This window comes from Zosterops lateralis (genome assembly GCF_965231275.1).
Source record: "Zosterops lateralis genome assembly, chromosome: 5".
NCBI classification, from domain to species: Eukaryota; Metazoa; Chordata; class Aves; order Passeriformes; family Zosteropidae; genus Zosterops; species Zosterops lateralis.
The window spans coordinates 50,853,070-50,875,088 of NC_139766.1; the positions used below are offsets into that span (position 1 = coordinate 50,853,070).

The 22,019-nt window shown below is 37.4% G+C and overlaps 1 protein-coding gene across 7 annotated transcripts in view; it reads right to left on the reverse strand.

Annotated features, from left to right (window-relative positions):
- Positions 1-22,019, reverse strand: part of RAP1GDS1 (Rap1 GTPase-GDP dissociation stimulator 1) — an 89,476-nt gene that overhangs the window by 28,479 nt on the left and 38,978 nt on the right. For 5 of the 7 annotated variants that reach the window (XM_083861453.1, XM_083861451.1, XM_083861450.1 and 2 more), the window contains exons 3-4: positions 14,437-14,559; positions 9,292-9,417 (exon numbers count right to left, since the gene is read on the reverse strand). In XM_083861453.1, the coding sequence (XP_083717579.1) occupies positions 9,292-9,417; positions 14,437-14,559 (249 nt within the window). Of the gene's footprint in view, positions 1-9,291; positions 9,418-14,375; positions 14,560-22,019 lie in introns of those variants that run through there. The other 2 variants (XM_083861452.1, XM_083861454.1) reach the window with 2 other exon arrangements.

The following is a 22,019-nucleotide window of genomic DNA, read 5'->3' on the forward strand; positions in this document are numbered from 1 at the left end:
TGCTGCCTTTGCCCAAGAGGATTAACTCAGCTCATTAGTGCAGGGCCTCAAAGAATCCTGTGCCAGATGTAGGAGGAAAACCCTGAAGATCCTGCCTACCCACTGCCAGCACTGCCGTGACACTCTGCTGCATCCCCAAGCAGAAAGCATAGTCCTGACTCAGAATGCTTCATGTGCATTTCACCAACTCGGTTCTCACTACTCCTCTGTCGCTAAGGAACAGATTTTGCACACAAGAATACTCATCAAACTCCAAATCATTTACAGTCAAAACAAGCCCACAGCATGTTACTGCATCTTGTTCTCAATCCAACTACTACCTTGCAGTTCAGCAGCTCTATGAACTCCCACACTTAACGTGCTTCCAAGCCTCCCAGAAGCTGTTTTGAATTTTTTTCCTGTGACCTTTTTAAATAAACATTTGCTATTCCTAAGAGAACAATGATTGAACAGTTTAATGAGAGCATTCACATTTCTGCTTAAAAATGCTTCACTGCAGCTCACAAAGGGCAATTCTGTTGTATAACATGTAATAGTGTCTAAAGATGCCAGAATGAGAACCTAAGAAACCAGACAGATTTTTTCCCTGTAAAATGTACGGTAAGATTTATTACAGAATGAGTTATTATTTCACAATGTTCTTTAGCCCAATTCAACGCAATTGTCTATAAGGATTAGTACAGCCTCTTTTTCTATCCTGAGTTGCTCAAAGGAATTTTATGCAAAAAAAGGGTTTTAAGTGAATTATCAAATTACCGTGACTGTTCACATTCCCTCTACTAACAGTCCTGTCAAATCTTTGTTGCTCAATCATGCCCAAAATCAACAACCAAACTTTTTTTTAATGCGCAGGATTGTTAAATCTTTACAATGTAGGAGCACTTAGTGTAGTCTCGATTTCCTCAAGACGTTTGCATCACTTTCCCTTGAGTTTTTGTCCTAATCCACCAAGCCCTAAAACAAATCTTTAAGTCACAAAATGGTAACAAGAAAAAAAATCTAAGTCAGGACAAAAGGGTTGTGCCATAATAGAAAGAGATGTCAGAAAATATTTAGACTTAAAAAATACTCCCATTTCTCAGATGATCAGCTAGAAAACAGTTTGATGGAATTTCTTAAAAATAAGCTTTTGGGCTTTAAGTATCAAATTTGTACTTTGAAATGTTCTAGTTTTGTCTTGCAACTGGATACCTGAATTAGCTTTTTCCCAGTTCATGTTCTGCAAAAGTTTACTGGTGTAAATAATTGCATTGGTATAAATGGTGCAAGTCAGGAAGGGAAAGGATCATCTGCATGACCAAAGTCTCTGATTTCCACAAACCAAACTGTCAAGAGAGCAAATTTGGGTGACATAGGAAAAATATAGTATTTATATTAAAATTCTTTTTACTTGTGTAATGATCATATGTGATATACGGCCATTTTACTTTGATTACTTCATCATTATTTGGCATTTGGCTACAATCCTGCATTTTTTTTGACCAAAATATTGCTTAGATTAGACAGCACCTTACAGATTACTCTTTTTTGTTTTTCTTAATTAAAAAAAGATGAACTAACCTACATTAGCCCAAGCTGGAGGGTGAGGTGACTGTTCTTTCTACATGTTCTATTTCTATTTTCCCCTGGTTTTTGAATTAGGTCTTCTTTGCAAGACTTTTGTAGTGAGGCACTCATTTGCTCCTGCTGCTTATTCTTTCACTTGAAACCACAATGGTCTGTGATAGCAAACTGGCTGCTGCAAGGAAATTATGATGTGACAGAATATTATGAACATGTGTAAGGAAAAAATTACAGGAGTAGAACTCCAAAGGAAAAATATCCTGGTCACATGTGGAAAAAACAAAGAAAGAAAATACTCAAAAAGCAATGGCAAACCCTGAGCTGGTATAAATGACATTATCTATGTAGACATTAGGAAAAATACTGCCACTCATATAAGCTAGGACTTTGCCTTTTCTTTTCCAGTCTGAACACTGTAAGATTAAAACTTTCTATGCAATCCTCTCATTCAGTTTTAACACATGACTGCTTTTTATCCTCAGTCTGGTTTGTGTGTGCTTTTTAGTCACTGCCCCAGTCAAGTCTCTGCATGGCTACAGACCATAACCCTGGTTACACAACACATAGTAATTTCATTAATTTTATTTTTCAAGGAAAGTAAGCTTCATGTGATTATATTGCACTATTGTTTGCTGCTTGTTCCATGTCTTTTGTGCACTTGTCTGAAAGGGACATTACACAGCAATACTCTATTTTTAGTTTCATCTTTTAATAATTTGAAAGATAATTTTTGGGATTGCTCCGTCTCATACTGAAACTTCTCTTTCCTTTATTAATTCCTTTAGGAATTATAAGGCTGATTGCCAGAAGTATAGTTTTGTTTTATTTGCTTACTGGTTAAAATCAATCAATATAATTTTAAAAGTTTTGCTTTATAAAGAGAAATACAATCTTGAATTAGTTATGCTTGCTTCAGAGATAAACAGAATTGTCCTGTACTCAGTTCATCTTAAAATGCTGGCAGCTATCCTTAGCCCTAATGGTAAGCATTGAGGGTACTGTTTCATAAGTTATTCCTTTAGAATAATTGCTAAAATAATAAATATGTAAACAGTAAACTAGGAGAACACTATCTTTTAATACAGCTCCTTCAAGGCCTGATAATAGGTAGAGTTGATCTTTTTGGATAAAACTGTTGCCAGCAAATTTTTTGTCTGATGACAACTGATGCAGCAGTGTACTGGCCCTCTTATGCAACTAGTTTATTCTAACAAACAAATACAAATTTTAAATGTATTCAAACAGAGATCTAGGGATACTTTTGGTAGCTTCTTCATAATATGTTCAATGTGTGGACCACAGGATATCAATGCCAACAAGCCCTAATCTCTTTCATGATTTCTTTTGTCTACAGAGTTGGGAGCTTGGCAGAACATTTGAAGGCAAAGGTAGGTGTGCAGGTATTGCAATCTCCCTAATGCTATACTGAAGTAGCAGTCAAATGCAAGCCACATTCAAGAGAACAATTTAATTTCATTAACCTTTGCTTATTAGTCATATTCCTCTTATGTCATATTAATACAAGAAAAATCATGTGTTTCTGATTTCAGGCAAATGAACAATGATGATTTTACTTCACTTCCAATCAAATGCTACTACTGGATCTGAGATTCTAATATAGGAGCAGAAATGTTTTTATCAGTAACAAGGCATACAACACTACCAGACTCAGTATTGGCAAGTAATTTGTTCTGGATTCCAAGTATACTTCAGTGCGTAATTAAAATGTAGTAATTACTGCTACTGAATGCTGTTTGAAATTAAAGAAGCCAACTTAGAGAAGAAGAGGATGTTCTACTTAGATACACTAAAGTCAGGTAAAGGTCCTCAAAGCTGAATGTAGCTTTGACTTCCTTTTCATATGCAATATGCTTACAGCAGACTCTTCAGTTGATTTTAAAACTCTATGAAACTCCTTAGTAATTCCATCGCAGTCAAATAAATTACTCTAGGTTTATGAGAGTGTAAGTCAGAGCTGAAGCCAGCTTAGTATTTCATACAGCATGAAATAAATCATGGAACACAATTACACAGTGAAACAGCAGGCAGTTTTTCTACACTGGTAAATAGGCATTTATAGCATCTCATGTTATTAACAGAATAGACCTGCACACCACAATTAATTTAGAATTCCTACTCCCAGGCCTACAGTGCAATGCTGTCTCTCAGCTTCAAACTCTCCAAGAGGAAGGGTGTGAAGTGAGCATGGCATGGCCACAGTCTGGTGCAGAACAGAGGTGTGCTGATGGCTGCTGCTGAAAGGAGTCTGAATGAGCTGTGCATCTCCACCAAAGCAGCCAGAGGAGTAGTCGCAGAAAGTTTGAAACCCATGGGGGTTTGGAAAAGCCCAAACCAAGTAAAACCAAACCAAAAGAATTCACCATAAAGCATATTTGTGGATTCTACCAGGGTACCTTTCTTTCCCTGCTAGAAAAAGAAAGACATTTTTTCCAAGAATTGAAAAAGCAATAAGTGGACTTGGGATCTACAAACAGCTGAGGCAAGTCCTGGGTTTGGGGTCAGTGCTATTTGTCCCAAATCAATGAAGCCTAAGAGAAGCCCAGCCTGAGAACTCGGGGGCTTTGCATCACCTCTCAAATACCTTTTTTCTGATGATCTAGAAAAATTTCCTCATCATTCTGATTCTATTTAGGACAGCTGTAAATTAAGAAGTTAGAATAATATTGTTTAACAGCTTCCTAAGAATATTCATGATTAATTGCTAGTAAGAACTCAATATTACAGAGGAAGTATATGTTGGCATATACATAGTTTATGTTTATGTTTATGTTTATCACTAGTTTCTAGCTGATGCAATATTTGTGTGCAGAGCCTTGGTGAAAAACCTGCACTATCAAGGACTTCTAAAGTAAAAATGCTATAGTTTTCTAAGACTGTGGCATGCCTCAGAGAGGACAGATCTAAAGGTAAAGCATTATTACTGTACAATCAAAACCTTGAATTTGAATTCTCTGCATGCAAAACACTCAGTTTTCAAGCAACAATTTATGGACTCTAGTCTCGATTTCATGGTATTTCTTAGGAAACAGCTTAGTAGGTGGCATTTGCATTGGGTAGGATCGAGTACAATGATAAGTGAAAAATCGTGGTAAGATGCTGCCTAGCTGCATGAATCAGGGTGACCTTCATAAAAATGATTAGCCAGTAGTGTGCCATTATCAACATCAGTTGAGTTCTAGGATTCTGCTGGTTTTCCATATGGTAATGAAAAAGGTTATGCTGTTTTTTGAAGAAAACTGATTTTGACTTCTTTCCAGTATGTTTTATTTTAAAGTGTCTGATTTTCTCCTCTAGGTCTGAAATTAATCGTATCTCCTAAGAGAACATAACTGTACAATTGAGCTGTTCTTTATTTTTGTACTTAGCCTTTCTTAGCGGATCCCTGCAATAAATCTGTACATTCTTATAAGATAGGCAGCTGAGTTTACAGAATTATATAATGTATAAGATCTTTTTGACAAAAAGTGATAAAATGTCTGTTCTGAAGTTGAGGCTGAGATGAAGAGAGATCTGGTTTTATGGAAAGGCGACATGGCTAAAATTCAGCCAGGAGTCTTACCATCAATACAAGACTGCATAGATAACAATGACATGTACGGCTTGGGAAATAACAAAAGGACCCAATAAATCTCCCACTGAGAAAGGTAGATAAGCAGCTGTTACAGGAGAGCCTTTATAGAATGAGCTGGTATTTTAAGCTTCTTTCCAACTGTATAAGATGCTTATATACCAAGTATGGTTGCTAAGAACATGTACCCAAGCTGGCAGTTTCATGAAGAAACAAGGCTGTGGTACAAAAAGAAGTAACTTCTGGATTGCAAAAGGAAGTCTCTTAGCACTACCATTAATATGTATATTATGGAAGGGCAGAATGGGAAATTTTTCACTTCCACTCTAAGATATACTTCCCTTTGCTAGCTTTCAGAATATGTGAATGCTCTAAGCAGCAAGAAGGAATTATTTTCTCATGGGTAAGAGCCTAATCTAATCTCAACTGAAGTCAATCAGAATGCCTCCCTCTAGTTTGTATGGTTTCTGAATCAGGCTCTAAATATCCCAGCCTTTCACTTCCTCTTAGAATTATCACTTTTATAGCATAAGTATGGCAGCCTCTATCATGTGTACAGTGCCATACAAAAACACAGGAAGGTAGTTTGTCAATCAGTTCAGAACTGAAGTATTTAACAAGTTACTGGTGGAAAGATCACTGAGATTAAGATAGCATGTGCATCACAAACTTCATGATAAAAAATATTGTGAGGCTATTATTTGCTAAGAAAATAATACTGATTTAATATAACATCATCATCCATTAAAATTCTTGATAAAATTTATTTGATTTGCCTGATCTTTCATCTAGACAAACTGCACTGGTGTCAGAGTAGGAGAAAGACCTGGCTACAGACAGGTTTTGTCTTTCTCCCACATTGTCTTGTTGGTCGTGCAAGAAAGTAGGAAAACTGTAGTCTCTGTTTCCCTGTCCCTCATGCACTTGATCAGCCACATGAGACCAGTCACCAGACTCTTCCAGTCTGCTGTGAAAAAAGCCACCCGAGAGAGCTGAGGGGTGTACTAATCACTGGCTGTTCATTACACAATCATGAGATGCAATTTGAATAATGCTTTTCTTTAACTTAATACCCCAATGGCCACAGCTGATGGTAGCAAAGAATTATTAGGGTTTATCTACAGCAGAAATAGCCATTCTGCACTGACCTAAGATATTTCTTTTTTCAGCAGGAACCATATTAAGCATAACCTTTTCCAAAAAATGGAGATGAGATCTTTATGTTGCATGTGGAGCCAAGGTGCAAGGAGAACTTAGAAGAGGTATCCCTTATTTGGGAGGCATTCCTCATTTGTAACATCTGTACCTCTGTAACATCCCTTAAAGGACAAACTTACTAAAGAAACACCACCGGGAAGAATGACAGGAGGGGATGAACAGACAGACAGTAGAAAGGTACCTATAGTTCGACTAATGGATAAAGAGTGGTGAAGCAGCTAGGAATAGCTGTTGTGCTCTGACTGGACAATTCCTAAGAATTGAGCTTTGATTATAAACAAAACCACATAACTGGTGGTTAAAAGGAAAGAATGGGCTAGATGATTTGCACCTAGTAATATAGTTCTGATAAAATTCGCCTTTAACTCGTGGAAGGTACTAAATCTCTTTCAGCACTGGGACTTAGTCATGAATTACCTTTCCATAGTAGCTGTGCTCCAGGAGTAGCCACTCCCGAACTTATCGGGAAATGGTCTTGCCTTCATGCAGCAACTCTGAGATCTGCAAACACTGAGGAACTACTGCCATTTTCCTTTGGAAAAACAATTCAGGCAATCCTTCTCCTCTTCCAGGCCAGTTTTAAGGGCCCTTCCCTGCAGAAGCAGCTGTTTGTCTCACAACTTTCACCCTGCACTATGCCATCTTCTCTCAGAAACAGAGACCTGATTAACTCATTTTGGCACAAGCTGCCATTAAACAAAGTGATGCATGCTTGCTGGGATGAAGTACAGGACAACTGGGCTTTCAATATAAAGAAATATTGCTGTGAGCAATCCAATATGGGCTTTATTGCCTAGGTTCAGCCTAACATTGATTTAGAACTTAGAGACATTCCTCATTGCTGCATGTTAAAGTTACATGGGCAGTAGAAGTGCAAAAGAAGCTCATGTATTTGGAAAAATATAGTTACTGATGTATTTCAAGTCCTTATACAAATCACAATAACCAGAAGAATAGCAGATGCTTTTGTCTCAATTGGAAAAAAAAATACTATGATATGTAACATTTTAAATTAGAATTACGGGCTTCCACATCTTGTCTTTGCTATACTTTGTATCTCCTTGTTAGGGAAAACTAATAGTAAAAAACCTGAAATATATTACGTTTTCTAGTAATCAGCATAGTGAAAGTATTTGTCCGAAATAAGAACTTAGGATAGAGTACATAACTATTTAATAATTACACATTAAGTTAACAGAAAATGTCAGATAGGGTGGATGTGACATCTAGGCACTGTAAATAGCCTCTTCCACTTAAATCAAATATGCTAACCTTGATTTTTGCCACATTTTATTACACTTTACTCAGTAATTTTATTCAAATACATAGGGAAGATAGTGATTGTCCTCCCACAGGAGCATGACAACACATGGCACACAACACATCACAGCCTACTGTAGATTTTGTCAGCGCCAGCTTTGCTCCACAGAAGGACAGCACAAGGTGAGTAATACAGTTTTCTGTACAGGATAAATTCTGCACTGTAAAAGCCAGCAATAGTCCACAAAACTTCACACTAGAAAACCATTTCTGTGTCTTTATTGTATTTTTTGAAAAAAAAAAAAAAAAAAAAAAAAAGTGGGATGAACAATAATGACAAGAACAGTTACAGAGATTTTATGTATATGAAATAAACCAGTGCACCTGAGAATGACCTTGATCTCATACATAATCCTGAAACAGAATATAGTAAATAGATTATGTTATAGGAAGCGTAACAGCTTCTACAAGAAGTTTCCATGGGGAAGCAGCTGTTCAGTTGATTGGCCACCTTAAAGAAAATCCTAAATGAAAGAATTTTACATTAACATCCTCAAGCAGTAGTTGTCTGTAACTGGAAATGCCAATATATGATTAACTTCCCTGAAGTCAAAGGCAAGGTAATTTAAAACAACATAAACTGTAAATTTTCAATCTCAGATGAAAAAAAAAGTAGCAAGGAGAAAGGTTACAGTCAGTATTCATACAGCAGAACTTTTGATAAATGCAACACAGTATGTAGAAAATTTCTCACTATATAAAATAAGTCAATAACTCTCAGGATAACAAAATGATTTTACAATTTTATCTCATTTCCCATCTGCAGACATCCATAATTCCTTCATGTGCAACACATTCCTGGTATCTCTGCTTCTGCACCATTTTATTGTGCACTGGCTTTTTTCAAAATTTTGAAGTAAGGGATAATGAGGCTGCATTTTCAAAACACTGCAACCACTGGTTTGGTTTTGTAGATGACACAGCCAAGCATGTGATCAGCACATGCAGTCATAATTGCATTTCAAAACTCAATTGGTTCTCATTGTAAAAATTTACTGTGCCCATAAAAAGCTAAAAAACCTCACCAATGTGTCCCCCCCTTAACTACCACCCTTGACTACCACCACCCATGACTACCAAAAATACCAACAGGCAATCCTGGAGCAACTGATGGGCCACAAAAGAATTTTGAGAATCAGCAACATAACTCAGGCATCATTTCAGCCACACATGCAGCTCTGTACAGATTTGAGACTGGTTAGAATATGAGTGTTCCCTTCTGACTCTGTTCCTTTCCAACACATTCTGCTTGAGGAAAAATTAACTGTTCAGTGCCTCTGCATATGTAGCATCTGGTCCTTGAAAACCTAGTTCACTATGTTTGAAAAAAAAACCCAAAAAGCCAAACCCAGGATCGGAATACCTTTCTATTCTTATATCCAGTTGTAACACAATATTGAAATCATGTTTTAATTTTTCTATCACAAAAGCATTATGCAAGTGTGATGTTCATTTTTTTAATCCATTTAGAAAAACTGTGGGGTAAATAAAAACCAAGAAAAGAGGAAAATGACCCCGCAGAACACAATGTACAGAACACCAAAACACTCCCTTCCCTTCAACAAGAGCAAGTACAAAATACAGCAGATGTCAACACTCACGGCTGTCGTAGCATATATTGCCCAGGGCACGTCCCGTTTGCAGCAATACTTCCTGGTCTTTGCAGTTTAACAGCTGCACCAAGGGAGGGATCAACCCGGCATCCACACAGGGGTTCCGCATGAATTCTGCAAATAAAGCAAAGCCTGTTAATGCCAGGCCAGCTATTCCCAGTTCCATCAATGCCACTTACACTGGCCTGGTAACTGGGCCTTTTGTATGCCCTAAACACGTGCACAGACAAACTGTAAATTGTCATGCAAGTTTCTAGAGAATAAGCTCAAGTCAGGATTTGGGCTTAATTCTTTCCATTATTTGCTAATTCAGAAGGAATTAAGGGCATTTAATTGACTTCCATGGAAACTAATTTAACATAGTTCAGACTAAGCATATTTTTAGCATCACAAAGAAGTGCTGAAAAGAACAGTGAATTCACAACAAATTCAACATGAACTAGAATTACTAAATAACACACAAGTTGACTTAAAACTAGTATTCTAGAGGAGCATTTTTTCCTCTCTAGTCCTTTAATTAGAATTCCAGAAAAGCTTTTCCTTTAAGAGAACTAAAAAAAAGAAAAAAAAAAAAAAAAAGAAAAAAAAAAAAGCTCAGTAACAGGCTTTTATTTGGAAGGTGAAGAAAAGAACAGAAGAAGAGAATGAGAAATAAAAGAGTTTATGTGACCCCAAAGGCCTAAGTAGCTTTCCATAATCTAACTGATGCCCACCATGGGAGGAAAGGTGGAGGACGCATCCACTGGGAAGCTCTCTGCCCTTCCTTCCTGCTATACCACAGAGAACCAAAGAATTATTTTACATCCATGCAAGTCATAGAGAACTATCCTGGTGTCAGAGACATAAAGGGCTGTTCTTCAGAAGGAGATAGAGCTAGGCAGGCACTGTGCGGCACATTTTAGAAAGGTGGTTCATAGAAGAAACCACCTGATAACATCAGTGTTATTTCACAGTTAACTACAGAACACCCTTTAGAGATGTAATATTGTAAGGCAAATGGTCAACATACTTTTTATTTGTTCTCAACTGAACTGCAAATTATCACAGAATCACAGAGTGGTGTGTAAGATTGGAAGAGACCACAATGGCTCATCTGGTCCAACCTGCCTGCAGGGTCATCCTAGAGCACAGGGCACAGGATTGCATCCAGATGGTTCTTGGATATCTGCAGTGAAAGAGACTCCACAACACCTCTGGGCAATCTGTTGCAGTGCTTGGTCACCTATACAATAAAGAAGTTCTTCCTCATACATTGGTAAGGTCCCCTCTCTGTCATCTCTTCTCAAGACTGAACAGGCCCAGCTCCCTCAGCCTTTCCTTGTGCCAGATGCTCCAGTTCCCTCTCACCCTTGTGGGCTCTGCCAAACCTGCTCCAGGAATTCCAGATCTCTCTTGCACAAAGGAGCCCACAATAGGACACAGTAATCAGGATGCAGCCTCACCAGGGCTGAGTAGAGAGGCCAGTTATATCTCTTCCTGATCCTAAACAATATTGGACCATTCAGAGTCAGTTTGCCTTTGCGTTACTTCATCATTTATGAGACAGAATGAACCAGTGTGTACAATTCCCCTAAAAACAAATGAGAAAATTTTTCTGATTCTGGATCATCAGAACTCCTCGTGTCAATAACTCAAAGATTTCATACAAAGCTTGAAGTACAAATACATCTTCTCAAATACTCCCTTTTTTGCACCTATTACAATGTTCTTTGATGTTTTGGTTGCTGCAAAATCTAGTCTCTTTTGTATTTAATCCTGCAATATTATTTTAGCTGAAGAATTGTCAGAGGTAAGCAATTCTCATGTGATGATATAACTGATACACCAACATGTAGATTAAGAAGAATCAGCAATTTCTATACACTTGCACAGGTCCAAGAGAAGACAGTTGTGAGCACAATTTACCCACCTTCCTAAGGTACTGTAACATTTTACAACTGTGGCTAGAAGCTATAGTGTGATAGATGGTGATAGTATCCATAACAAATATCAGATACATCTGGTCTTTAACACTGGTCTTGCCATGTCCTTGTAACATTCAATATATTTCTTTATCACCCACTTTGGACTTCATTGTTCATGTTTATTTGTTAGATGTATTTAGTTTCTTCCTCTGTCTTCTCTGTCCCCTTAGACTCTTCCTCTCAATTGACTTTAAAAACTCTTCCCTCTTCCACAGCTTTCCCTATGTCACTTTCCTTTACACCCACTAACTCACCATAGTCTCTACATCATCAAAGTCAGGTGGTTTCTTTTCTCCGAGTCTGTATCAGGAAATGAAACTTGTTCTCTCCTAAAAATTCTGAGAGGTCTCAATCTGTTCTGCTGTTTGTTTAGGTTCTTCCTCACATGGTGAAAAGGAGTAAGAAACCCTTCCTCCACCCTCCCTCCATTTGGAGTGGGCTTTTTCAGCAACAAAATCATTGGTCAGTACACTGAGCAAACTTGTATTTATCAAGGTCATATAAGAACAAGAAGTAAAAGAAATGGTGCCATATGTATCAAAATAGATCTGTGAAACAGGAACAAAGATGTGGTACTGCAACTACTTTTGCAGCTGATACTACACGGAAGTAATAGAAGAACGAGAAAGTAATTGAGAACAGAGTCTTTAAAAGGTTTCCACTAACCTGGGAGAGAAATTTAAGCAGATCCTTTGAGGAAACAGCGAAGAATTGCTTAAGGAGAAGAACCACTGAAGACAGAGTAACATAAACCAAAAGAAGGACAAGATTTTGAAAGTGAAATGTAATTGTGTTGTAGTATTACAGACTGTGAAGATGATGTTCTCTCATTCCTGCATCTGGCAAAGAAGACAAGACTAAAAACCTTGTAAGAGGGTTTAAAAGGTCCACAGTGAAGAGAGAAACTCCATGTAACAAGTCCATCTGAGCCTTCATGATGCTCACAGGTGAAAGGCAAACAGCTCTAGATGGAGAGACATGAGTGACTAAAGGGAGTTTTGTATGTTTAAAATAGGAGAAACAAGTATGAGCTCAAGCTGGGAGGAGGAAGACTCATGTGAGCAGAAGAGGTAAAAGAGCAAAAGCATGAAGAGGTGAAAAGATGAAACATGGCAAAGCCACCAAGGCAAGTAGAGAGATTTGATGTGATCAGATGTGTGTGTATGATCAGATAAGGGGAATGTAAGAGGAAGCCAAGAAGTGGGTAAGGAAAAGATGCTCTTGTATCAGTAACACCCATAATCACAGTCTCTGCTCCCAGCTCTGGCAGTAATGCATGGCATTACCACTCAGGGAATGGGTTTAATCCATCTATCCTACTATCCACTGAATGTTGATTGCACAAATTTCTCACAGTGCCCTGAAGTTTGTTGAAAACAAGTACAATATAAGCATTAAACTCTTGTATTTTTATGCAATAAAACAAAGAAAAGAACAGAATTCAAATGAGGTATTCCCTGCCATCCTGCTTAAGCAACTATTTCAATGGAGTTAGACTCCAATGAGAAATACCCAGATGATCTCAGTCTTGAAAGCACTGAGACCTTAAATAATTTCTGAATGCCTTCACTTTAACCTTTGCTGACAGAGGTCCCAGTTACAGCTGCTAATAACTAAGGAAAAGACAAAAGCTATTTTGTATGATGAACCAGGTAAAATGCCAGCTGTTCTGAGAGTGTACATAACACATCAGTTTAAAAGCTGTCAGGAAAAATGACACATTAGAAACTATTCAAACATTTCATGTATGATTTCAGATACTGGCTAAAATGCTCTGTAAGGGAATCTTACAGAGGAAACAATACATAGTAATCAGCTTAGCTATTGTGAACATTGATTTTATTCTTAACTTTTCCCTCCTCAGGTAGGAGCGAAAAGGACCAACTCTGAGGACACATGGTTGACAGTGTTGTTCTAAAAACACTTATTAAGAATTCATTAAGTATAGAAAAAAACCCATGATACATTTGCCTAAAGTTCTATCATTCTGAAACATTTCTAAATTTAAATTATTATGTATACATCTTTTATTGGCACTTTATCTAATTGATTTTAACACTTAAAAACTAAACATTTTTTTCTTCTTGTTAGTGTTGTTTCTGAACATATATAGCTCTGTCTTAAAACCAGTAAACTGGGTGGAGGTCATCATGGGGTTATCAGTAAGAAGCTGTAGTTTGTGATTCCTCAGAAAAGGTGGAAATAGAATTTTAAAGGAGTCAGCAAGAATATAGCCCTTTCCCTGAAGAGGCATCAGAATGAGAATTTACAGAGGGAAAGGGATAAGGCTGCCAGGAGAGCAGTTAAGAAACATTCTACTTTTCTCTGTCTGGCCTATGGGGAAGGAAAGTGCAAAACACAATCTGTGCCTCTTCAGCTGTGACAGCAGCAAGTCCAGGAATGAGAAAAGTCAGCCACAAATGCCCTCTACCCTCATCAGAGGGTCTGCCTATAATGTCTGCTTGTAGGTATGAGGCCATTCTTCTGGGCTTAAGATATGCAACTATTGGATGATCTTTAGGATAATCCTGTCTAAAGAAAAATTTAAATAGTTTTTTGATTACCTCTGATGTTATATTATATACTGTATGTATATAATACATACCAAAATGGACCTGATTCTTACTTGAAACTTTGGGGTCTTACTCTAATACATATAATGCTCTTTAGGTAGGACTAACTGGTTTTAATGTGGTATCACAGCACTCATAATGGTTATAATCTTAGGACATATCTCAGACCAAAGAAATTATCTACTATTCCTTAACCACCTGTATAGATGCTACTGCTGTAACTATGGGCACTATGCATAATTGGCTCCACACATTGTGCATGTCTCTTTTTCTTCCTGCTTTTCATATAGAAATGCATTTCATAAGTGGTGGGCTATTTCTGCCCAATAATTCTTTTAATGTTTTAAGACATTACTGTCTTAAAAACTAAACAAAATGAAAGTAAGAGTAAAAAAAAAATTCCAGCAGCCAACTGCTGTTTTGATTGTATTAAAAAGTACAGAAAAAAAAATTAGACAAAACAAAAAGAGTGAAAGGGAGGGACATGAAAGGTGTCTAATCTATAAAATGAAAACATAAATGAAGTAAAACATACTGACAAGTGAGGTGAAAAACTGAAGATGTTCCAGCAGAAAAGTTCTTGTAGAAAACCTCACCATTTCTGGCTACTTCTGCTATGATGTTAGCTACTTTTGCTGTGCAGGAAGATTGTGGCGTCAACAGACTCGCGAACAGCTGAAGAACTCCACTTTTCTGGATTTTTTCACTTGTCTCCATATCTGAAAAACACACCACACAAAAATGACTTGTGAATCAAATTGCTTTGGGGAAGAACAGAAAGAAACACAGAAGGGAAGTCTTCTCAAAAGTAATTATCATAGTTATTATTTCCCATATAAGAAGCTAACTGTTAGTTCAGTAACCATACTTATTTTATCTGATGTACTCATAGAACTTAATACTTTGCCATTTCTAATCAATTGACCTTTATAAGGTGACTGGCATATAAGTATATACAGATATATACTCATGCTTACATGGGAAAAATACTGGAAAGACTGTAAGACTAAAGGTCATAAAGTGATATGCAGCAGATAAAGGTATTATGTAAAAGTCAAGAAATGATACTTTGAAGAGATGAATTATTGGAAATGTTCAAGGAATGATGGGGAAAGTTCTTAGAATTTAAGGTACAGTTCAATGCAGTGTAGGAATCAGAAACTGGGGAAAAGGGAGACCTAAGATGATCCTAGTTATAGATTCCTCTTAGACTCACTTAAATATCTTCTACATTACTCTCTTACTGAGTAGCTCCATGTTTCCTGTAGTAGATATCAATAATTTGTGACAAAATCTTTCCCCTTTCTGTATATAGTAAAAGGAAATGTGCAGCTGCTTCCTAGCAGGGCCCCACCTAACGCTGCTGGCCAACAGCAAAGCTCTGTAACAAACTGAAAACCAATATTGATTCAATTGCAGTTAAAGACAAGGTACTAGATGCTATGACATATTCTGCTAATGCTTTTAAAAATGGCATATTTGAGATGAATATTAGTGTGACACGCAGTACAACCAGATGGTAGCTATCATTTTAGAAAGCAGCACGACTTCTTAAGCCATTTATAAGGGAAGTTATTTGCATTCTTCAGAGTTTACTGTGAGATGCTCCAAACAACTTTCACAAAGCAAAACAAATCCATCTGAATGCAGTTTGCAACCACTCTTTGGCTGTGCTTCACCTGTAAATTGATAAGAACATACCACCCTCTGTCTTTTCCTCCTTCCTTTCCCCACTCTCAGGGCTGCAACTGAATTTGATTTGTGGCAGCCCAAGGACCACTCTGCTGCCTCTGAGAGTGGGAGAGATCCACTCAGGCTGCCCCTGAACAGAAGCCAGAAAAAGCCTGGCAGAGGTGGCTCCCATGGGTATAGTGGCTCACACAGAGTATGTACATGCTTCAGTGTCTGGAAGCTGGTTATGTCTACATGACAGAAAACAGACTGAAAAAAAGGAACTTCAAGTCTGGATTGCAGTTATGCCTCCCATTTCTGTATATAATTCCAACTTGGTTGGATGTTGGTGTTTGGCTAGGAACCACTCAGCTACCCTATGTCAGTGGTGACATCTGATTACAAACAGATTAGGCTTCAGCAAAAAGTAATCTTAACATCTCATGCATAATTTAAGTGCTAATTATTATTAACCTGTTTGCAATCTAGTTAACTGCAATTTTTGAAATACACTGAAAAAACCTGTCAAAAGATATAACGTAAAGGAGCTTATGGCTTATTTGAAAGCTTTTATAAACTCTGACATATAGATATACTTAGTAGCAGTATTTTCCAATGGATATAGACATGCAAAATGAAAGTCTGAATTTAGACAAAATCATATCAGGACTAAATCTTAGTCCAGAAATCTTAGATGTCTGTTAAGGAAGAGCTTCTCTCTTGCTTAAGTTCAAAACTCAAAGTACAGAATTCAAAATGCAAAATATGGATATGTGTGAATCTGCACTAGTAGGCAGGAGATATTAATGCATTTTCTCCTGTCATGCTGTTGAGATATACAGTATCCAGTCATATTTTTTTAGTCTGTAGTTTGATGGACTCATTACTGTGCAAAGCATAAATTACATAAGTAGAACTAAATATATCCTGCAAGAAGTGGGAAAATAAAATCAAACGCTCCTCCAGGCAAGTTGTGTGCAGCAGATATGCCCTGATTTACTTTATTAAGAAAAGTGAGCACCAATAAAAGCACAGCCCTTACAGACCTCAGAAACTGGGAAATCAGCTACCTGGGATCACACAGATGAAAACTGACCAATGACTTCTTCCTACTCTGAATCAGTAGAGGAGGCACACCTGCATATACTCAGCCCTTCAAACCAAAATCCATGTTTCTTGTTAGCCAGTTGGGTATCAATGTCTAACTTCTGCTAATCATAAAAGAGGGAAGACTGATTAATTTGACCAGCAGTGAGTGCAGAACACCCCTACCTCTACTCTACTCTGGGTGAGTGCTGAAACATCATTATTTTTGAGAAAAGCATGTTAGTCTGGCATCAGGCAGAAGAACTACTACTATCAGCCCACAGTGCTCTCTGAGGCATTTTTACCTTAGGTGTAAAAAATGCCACAGGGTGCTTCAGCTTTTCTACTCCAAGCCTAAGTAAGCACTGCTCTTCCTCTGCAGAACACATACAATTTACACTTGGTGTAATATACAAATTAATTCAGTTTCAAAATAGAGAGATGACAGTATGACACTAAATCTTTGCAAGTAGTTTATAGTAGATCCTCCATATAAGGCATCCTAAGAGCATGTGCCAGGAAAACTACTCTTCCATCCTCATCTCTGTTTTGTATCTGCAAAAAAAAAAATCTGTTTTTCAGGGATTCTGTGTTCATCATAATAAAGTTCTAATAAAGAAGGTGGAAAAAAAAGAATGTGCTGTAATATACAAATGAATTTTGCAAGTTGCATGTAATTAGCAGATACTTTTGTTATAGGAAACCAAATTTTCTGGAGTTTTGAAATGCTTAAACAAGGCAGGGTATTTTAATTGGAACAAGATGTCTTATTTATAAACCTAAAATTGCCTTGTTAAATATAGCATTTTTTCCTCTGTATTTTTTATATTCTTTTAAAGGAGGAAGACTTAACAGGCAAATGATGCACAGGGCTGCCCTGCAAAGTCCAAACAAAGATCTTCAACCACCCTTTACATGTCTGCAGAGTCAACTGTAAGCTCAGTTCAGGTACTAAGTGTTAAAATGCATGTCTGTAGAAGAGAATACCAAGCTGGAGGTCTTGAAGATGATTTCAGCACAGCTGTAGGTATATAAGCATTTCTTATAGCGCCCAAATGGGACAATTGCTTTACTTATGAAACATGAGTGAACAGTCCTGTGTGTGTGACTCTCCTTCGTGCTCAGCTTCACATAACACGTGTCCTGTATAAATACATAAAACATACAGGGACATAGGAACAGAAGTGAAGGGAAGTGTGTGGTGGTGTTCTTTGGAGTGGACAATAGACTGTCATGTTTATGTAGCAGTATTTTCACTATGATTGTAAAAACCATCAGTTATTTTTGATTCTGCAGAACCTGAGACTGGGAGACCACACGCCAACGCTGCCAAAGGCCTGGCACCCGTACCACTGCCTGGCTCTAGGAGAAATAAGGTAGGGTTTGCTGAGAATTAGAAACTGCTAGTAGCTTTAACATAGGCAACCCTCAACTCTTACCTTTATTTGTTTTCTTCAGAGGTTGGAGAATGCCCACTTGGCTTCCTGTCTCTGTGCGTATGCACTGAAGAGGTATTATTTATTAAGAATATTAATTTTCTGCATGCTAGTTTCATTCTGGGCTTCCTAGTAAATTATTAGAGGGTAAATTATTTTTAAAACTTATGTCAGTTGTCCTCTTTTAAACTGCTATTTCAATTGTAGTGGAGCATGTAAATCCAAGAAATTTCTCCAGGAGCAAGAAAGACCTAGGCAAATCTCTACCATGTATTCTCTTCCAGTGCTTTCTATACTAGCCAAAAGGGGAAGCGCAGCCAACATTCCTTTAGCAGAATTACATCCCCTTTAAAATCCATTAAATTTACATCTGAAAGAAACCTAGCAATGTAGACAGCCTGACATTAGGGAGCCACACCTCGTAATCCTTTTGCTATCTGTGATTTCAAATGCTTTCTTTCAAAGGCTGATTTTCAGTCTGCTTACACCAGCCCACCCCTAGAGCTGTCCCATCTTAAAGCAAAGAAATCATAGCACTGTAATAATGCTGAATTAAAAGCAGCCCTTATGTACAGAGTCTAACACAGCATAATTGGAGAGAAAAGCCCTCTAAGGTTAAGCCTGGAGTTTTAGCTGCCTCCTTGTATCACTTGATATCAAGACAAAGGGTATGTTAGATCAAGTAGTGTCAAAATCTTATTAATGTCACAGCTGAGTGATTAAAATGTCAATATGCTTGCTTTTTTGTGTTTTTGCAGTGCCTGAAGTCAGAATAGTTAAGGGGGTGGGCAGGAAAATCTTTAATGCCACAGATCAGAGCTGGAGAGCTGAGCACTGTGGCTATCAGACTGGTTAATTAAGTAGCAGAAATCACAGGAAAAATATCTAATGTGTTTCGAATGAAAATTCTACACTCTCTTCTCTCTCAGCTCTCTTTCCTCTGAAATTTCACTTCTCTCTATTCACTTTTTTCTCCTCTCTTTACTTTTGTACACCTTCAAGTGAAATAAAAGGCAGAAAGGGGGATGGGAAAGGCAAGGCATATCTCTCAGCAGTGCCTTGCCAGCAGAAGAAAGCTGTAGACTCACCATTCCTTACCTCCTATGAACAATGAGTTTAAGTTACTATTACTAGTAACCCTACAGTTGTGGTAGCTAGCACTGCAATAATTCCCACGTTGTGGAGCTTCACACCACAGAATTATAAATAAAGAGCTTCATGAGGATCTTCTCTATTAAGCAAACTGTGTTTGCCAGGTACTCTTTTGAAAAATGCATGTCTTTCTAGCTGCAAAGATGTTTTATAAACCTACTGGAACTACTGCAGAAATTTCACTTGGCTTGATAATGTTCCTCCTACATGTACTCTCATCAGAAAGAGAAAGATGAACACATGAATAAATAATGATGAACCACATATATCATGAAAGGAACCTTCCATCTGCTCTTTCAGAAGGCAGAAGGGAAGAGAGTGAAGGGAACAAGGGATATCTTTTGAACTGGCACATGCTTCTAACCACCACAGTAAGGAGGTTCATGTGACCAAGCCTAAGCACTGATGCTCTCTCCAGCCTCCCTCAAGAAACATTCTTCCTCTCTCCACAGCCTCCCACTGCATTTTTGAAACCAAAAAGGCAGATTTTAGTCTGGCTACCAAAGAACAAAAGTTGAGTTGTAAAGAACCTCAGAAAAAATTTCTATGTTCTCAGGAAACAAAGAACGCGGTTTTGCTTAACAAACCTTAACCAAAGAGTCTGCTCCAATTATCAAGAGTTATTTTAACAGGGGAAAAAAATAATTTAATAATAATAATTAACATATAAAATTAACTGCAGACATTTGATTTCTTTTTAGCATGCTCCTCCTCACATGGGGAAATACCCAAAATCTGCCTGTTCACTTATTCTTGAAATTAGACACCTATCAGGCAAGGAGGAAGGATTCTCCCTTAGCTGCACAAATGTTTCCATCATGGTGTTTGCTCTGTTTTGTCTCTGTCAGCAGCTACAGGGCAACTTCAATTCCTATTTTTAACGAAGAAAGAGACAGTACACAGATGTTTGTAATTAAAATCTCGGCTCTAACAAGGAAGGAAGGACAGATGGAGAGACAGATTTATCAATCAACTAGCTGCATGAGTCCCTATGATTAAATTCTCCAAAAGCTACATCCAAAGTATAAAAGTGAATTTCAGGATGAGATTCTACCATTGAATAGCCTGTTGCAGGTACCAATGAAATAAAAAATATGTGACATCTTTGTGTTCAATGAAGAAAAATGCACATATACTTCCATGAATAGGTCACAGCACAAGGCAGAATATTAAAGTTAGGCAGCTTGGCCTCCCTGAGTTGCTGAACTGGATCCAGTATCAAGCCTTGGCACATAGCTGGTGGATTTATCCGAGCTGTTCCCCCTTTCTGACTCACCCTCTCCAGGATGTAACCACTTCAGTAGCAAGGTTGCTGAAAGAGTTTGATGTCAGTGCCTCAGCTGCCAAGTTTGTTGTCTGGCATCTTAGTACAAATGTCATACACTCACATCTTTGTGTTTTGTATTCAGCCTCCATGGATATTTTCCCCTGGTTCCTCCCTTACTTGTACCGACTGAACGTAGTATAGGTCCCAGGGTAAAGGGTATTTTCATGCTTCAGTTCTTCAAAATGTATAATAAATGTTAGTTCTATGGAGTAAAATCCTTTTCCTAAATTTGATTTAGTTTATTAACATCAAATTAAATTTGAAAGCTAATCATTTTATATGCAGGAAATGTTTTATGTTCCTTAAGCCATCTCTTAACAGTGCTCTTAAGTGAGCTGAAATGCCTACTGTGATATTCCACCCTTTGCTTATTGAAAAGGTGAATCTACACATAAAGGAACTTTTAAATCTGCTGGTATTTTTAGTGAGCTGTGCTATCAGAATAGCTTAAAGAAAACCTAATCTAAAAAAAAGATCACATTTTTAAAGTTATAAGAGACTGGGGCAAAGCTAAGAATGAAACTGCAGACCTGAAATTGTGAATTACATGATCTCTAAGTATCATTTTTTTGGTAAAAGGCAGGCATTTTCCTTTGCATTTTTGAAATGCAGTATAGAAGCAAAAGAAAAGGCCTGCCTTTTGAAAATGCAATACAGAGGCAATCTGAAAAAAAAGATGTGTCAATTCTATTATCTGGAACCTCTATTCACTAATGCCTTTTGCAAAGAAAAAGTATAATAGTTAATCTTTATTTGGCACATTGTGTATTCAATGAATAGCACTTGGAATTTAACACTTGGATAAACATTTAACTATCTGGCACTAACTAAATACATCACTATTAAGGGGAATTTATGTAAAATATAATCTCACTAAGCAGCAGTGATTACCATTCAGTATCATTAGTGTAAGCCAGTTTACTGGGAGACAGTCCAATAAAAAGCAGTCACCTTGATTTAGTGTAGTTATACTGTAAAAATATATTATATGCAGTTCTTAATGAGGAAACATTTCTGGATTATGTGTGTACAATATCATGACAAGGCAACAGCCCATGAGCTAAGATGTAATAAACATCCTTCTTCAGCAAAAAGAAGGAACAATTTATAACACAGTTTTTGAGCCAAAACTCTCTCTTAAAAAATATTCATCAGGATCTCCAACTTTTAGCAGGGCATTTGACTAGACATCTTTGCAGGTAAGCTTAATGGCTTGATTGGCTGAGCTGGCCCAATTAAATTTGAACCCCTGCCTCTGTTACAAGAGATTATCCATGTCAGAAGCAGACTAGAAATTCTTGCTGGTCTGAGATGTGGGGTTTTGTTTTGACTGCTTCCTACCAGCCACTCAGGTACATGGATTTAGTTTGTTTGTTTTTATTTTCAAAAAAATTATCTTTATATCTGTTTCTCCCTTCTGCCATTTCTCTTCTGCCTCTAAAACAAAAATCTTATGTTCCAATGTATTCCTTGTTACTCATCAATTTAATTTCATTTCTTCCTTTTT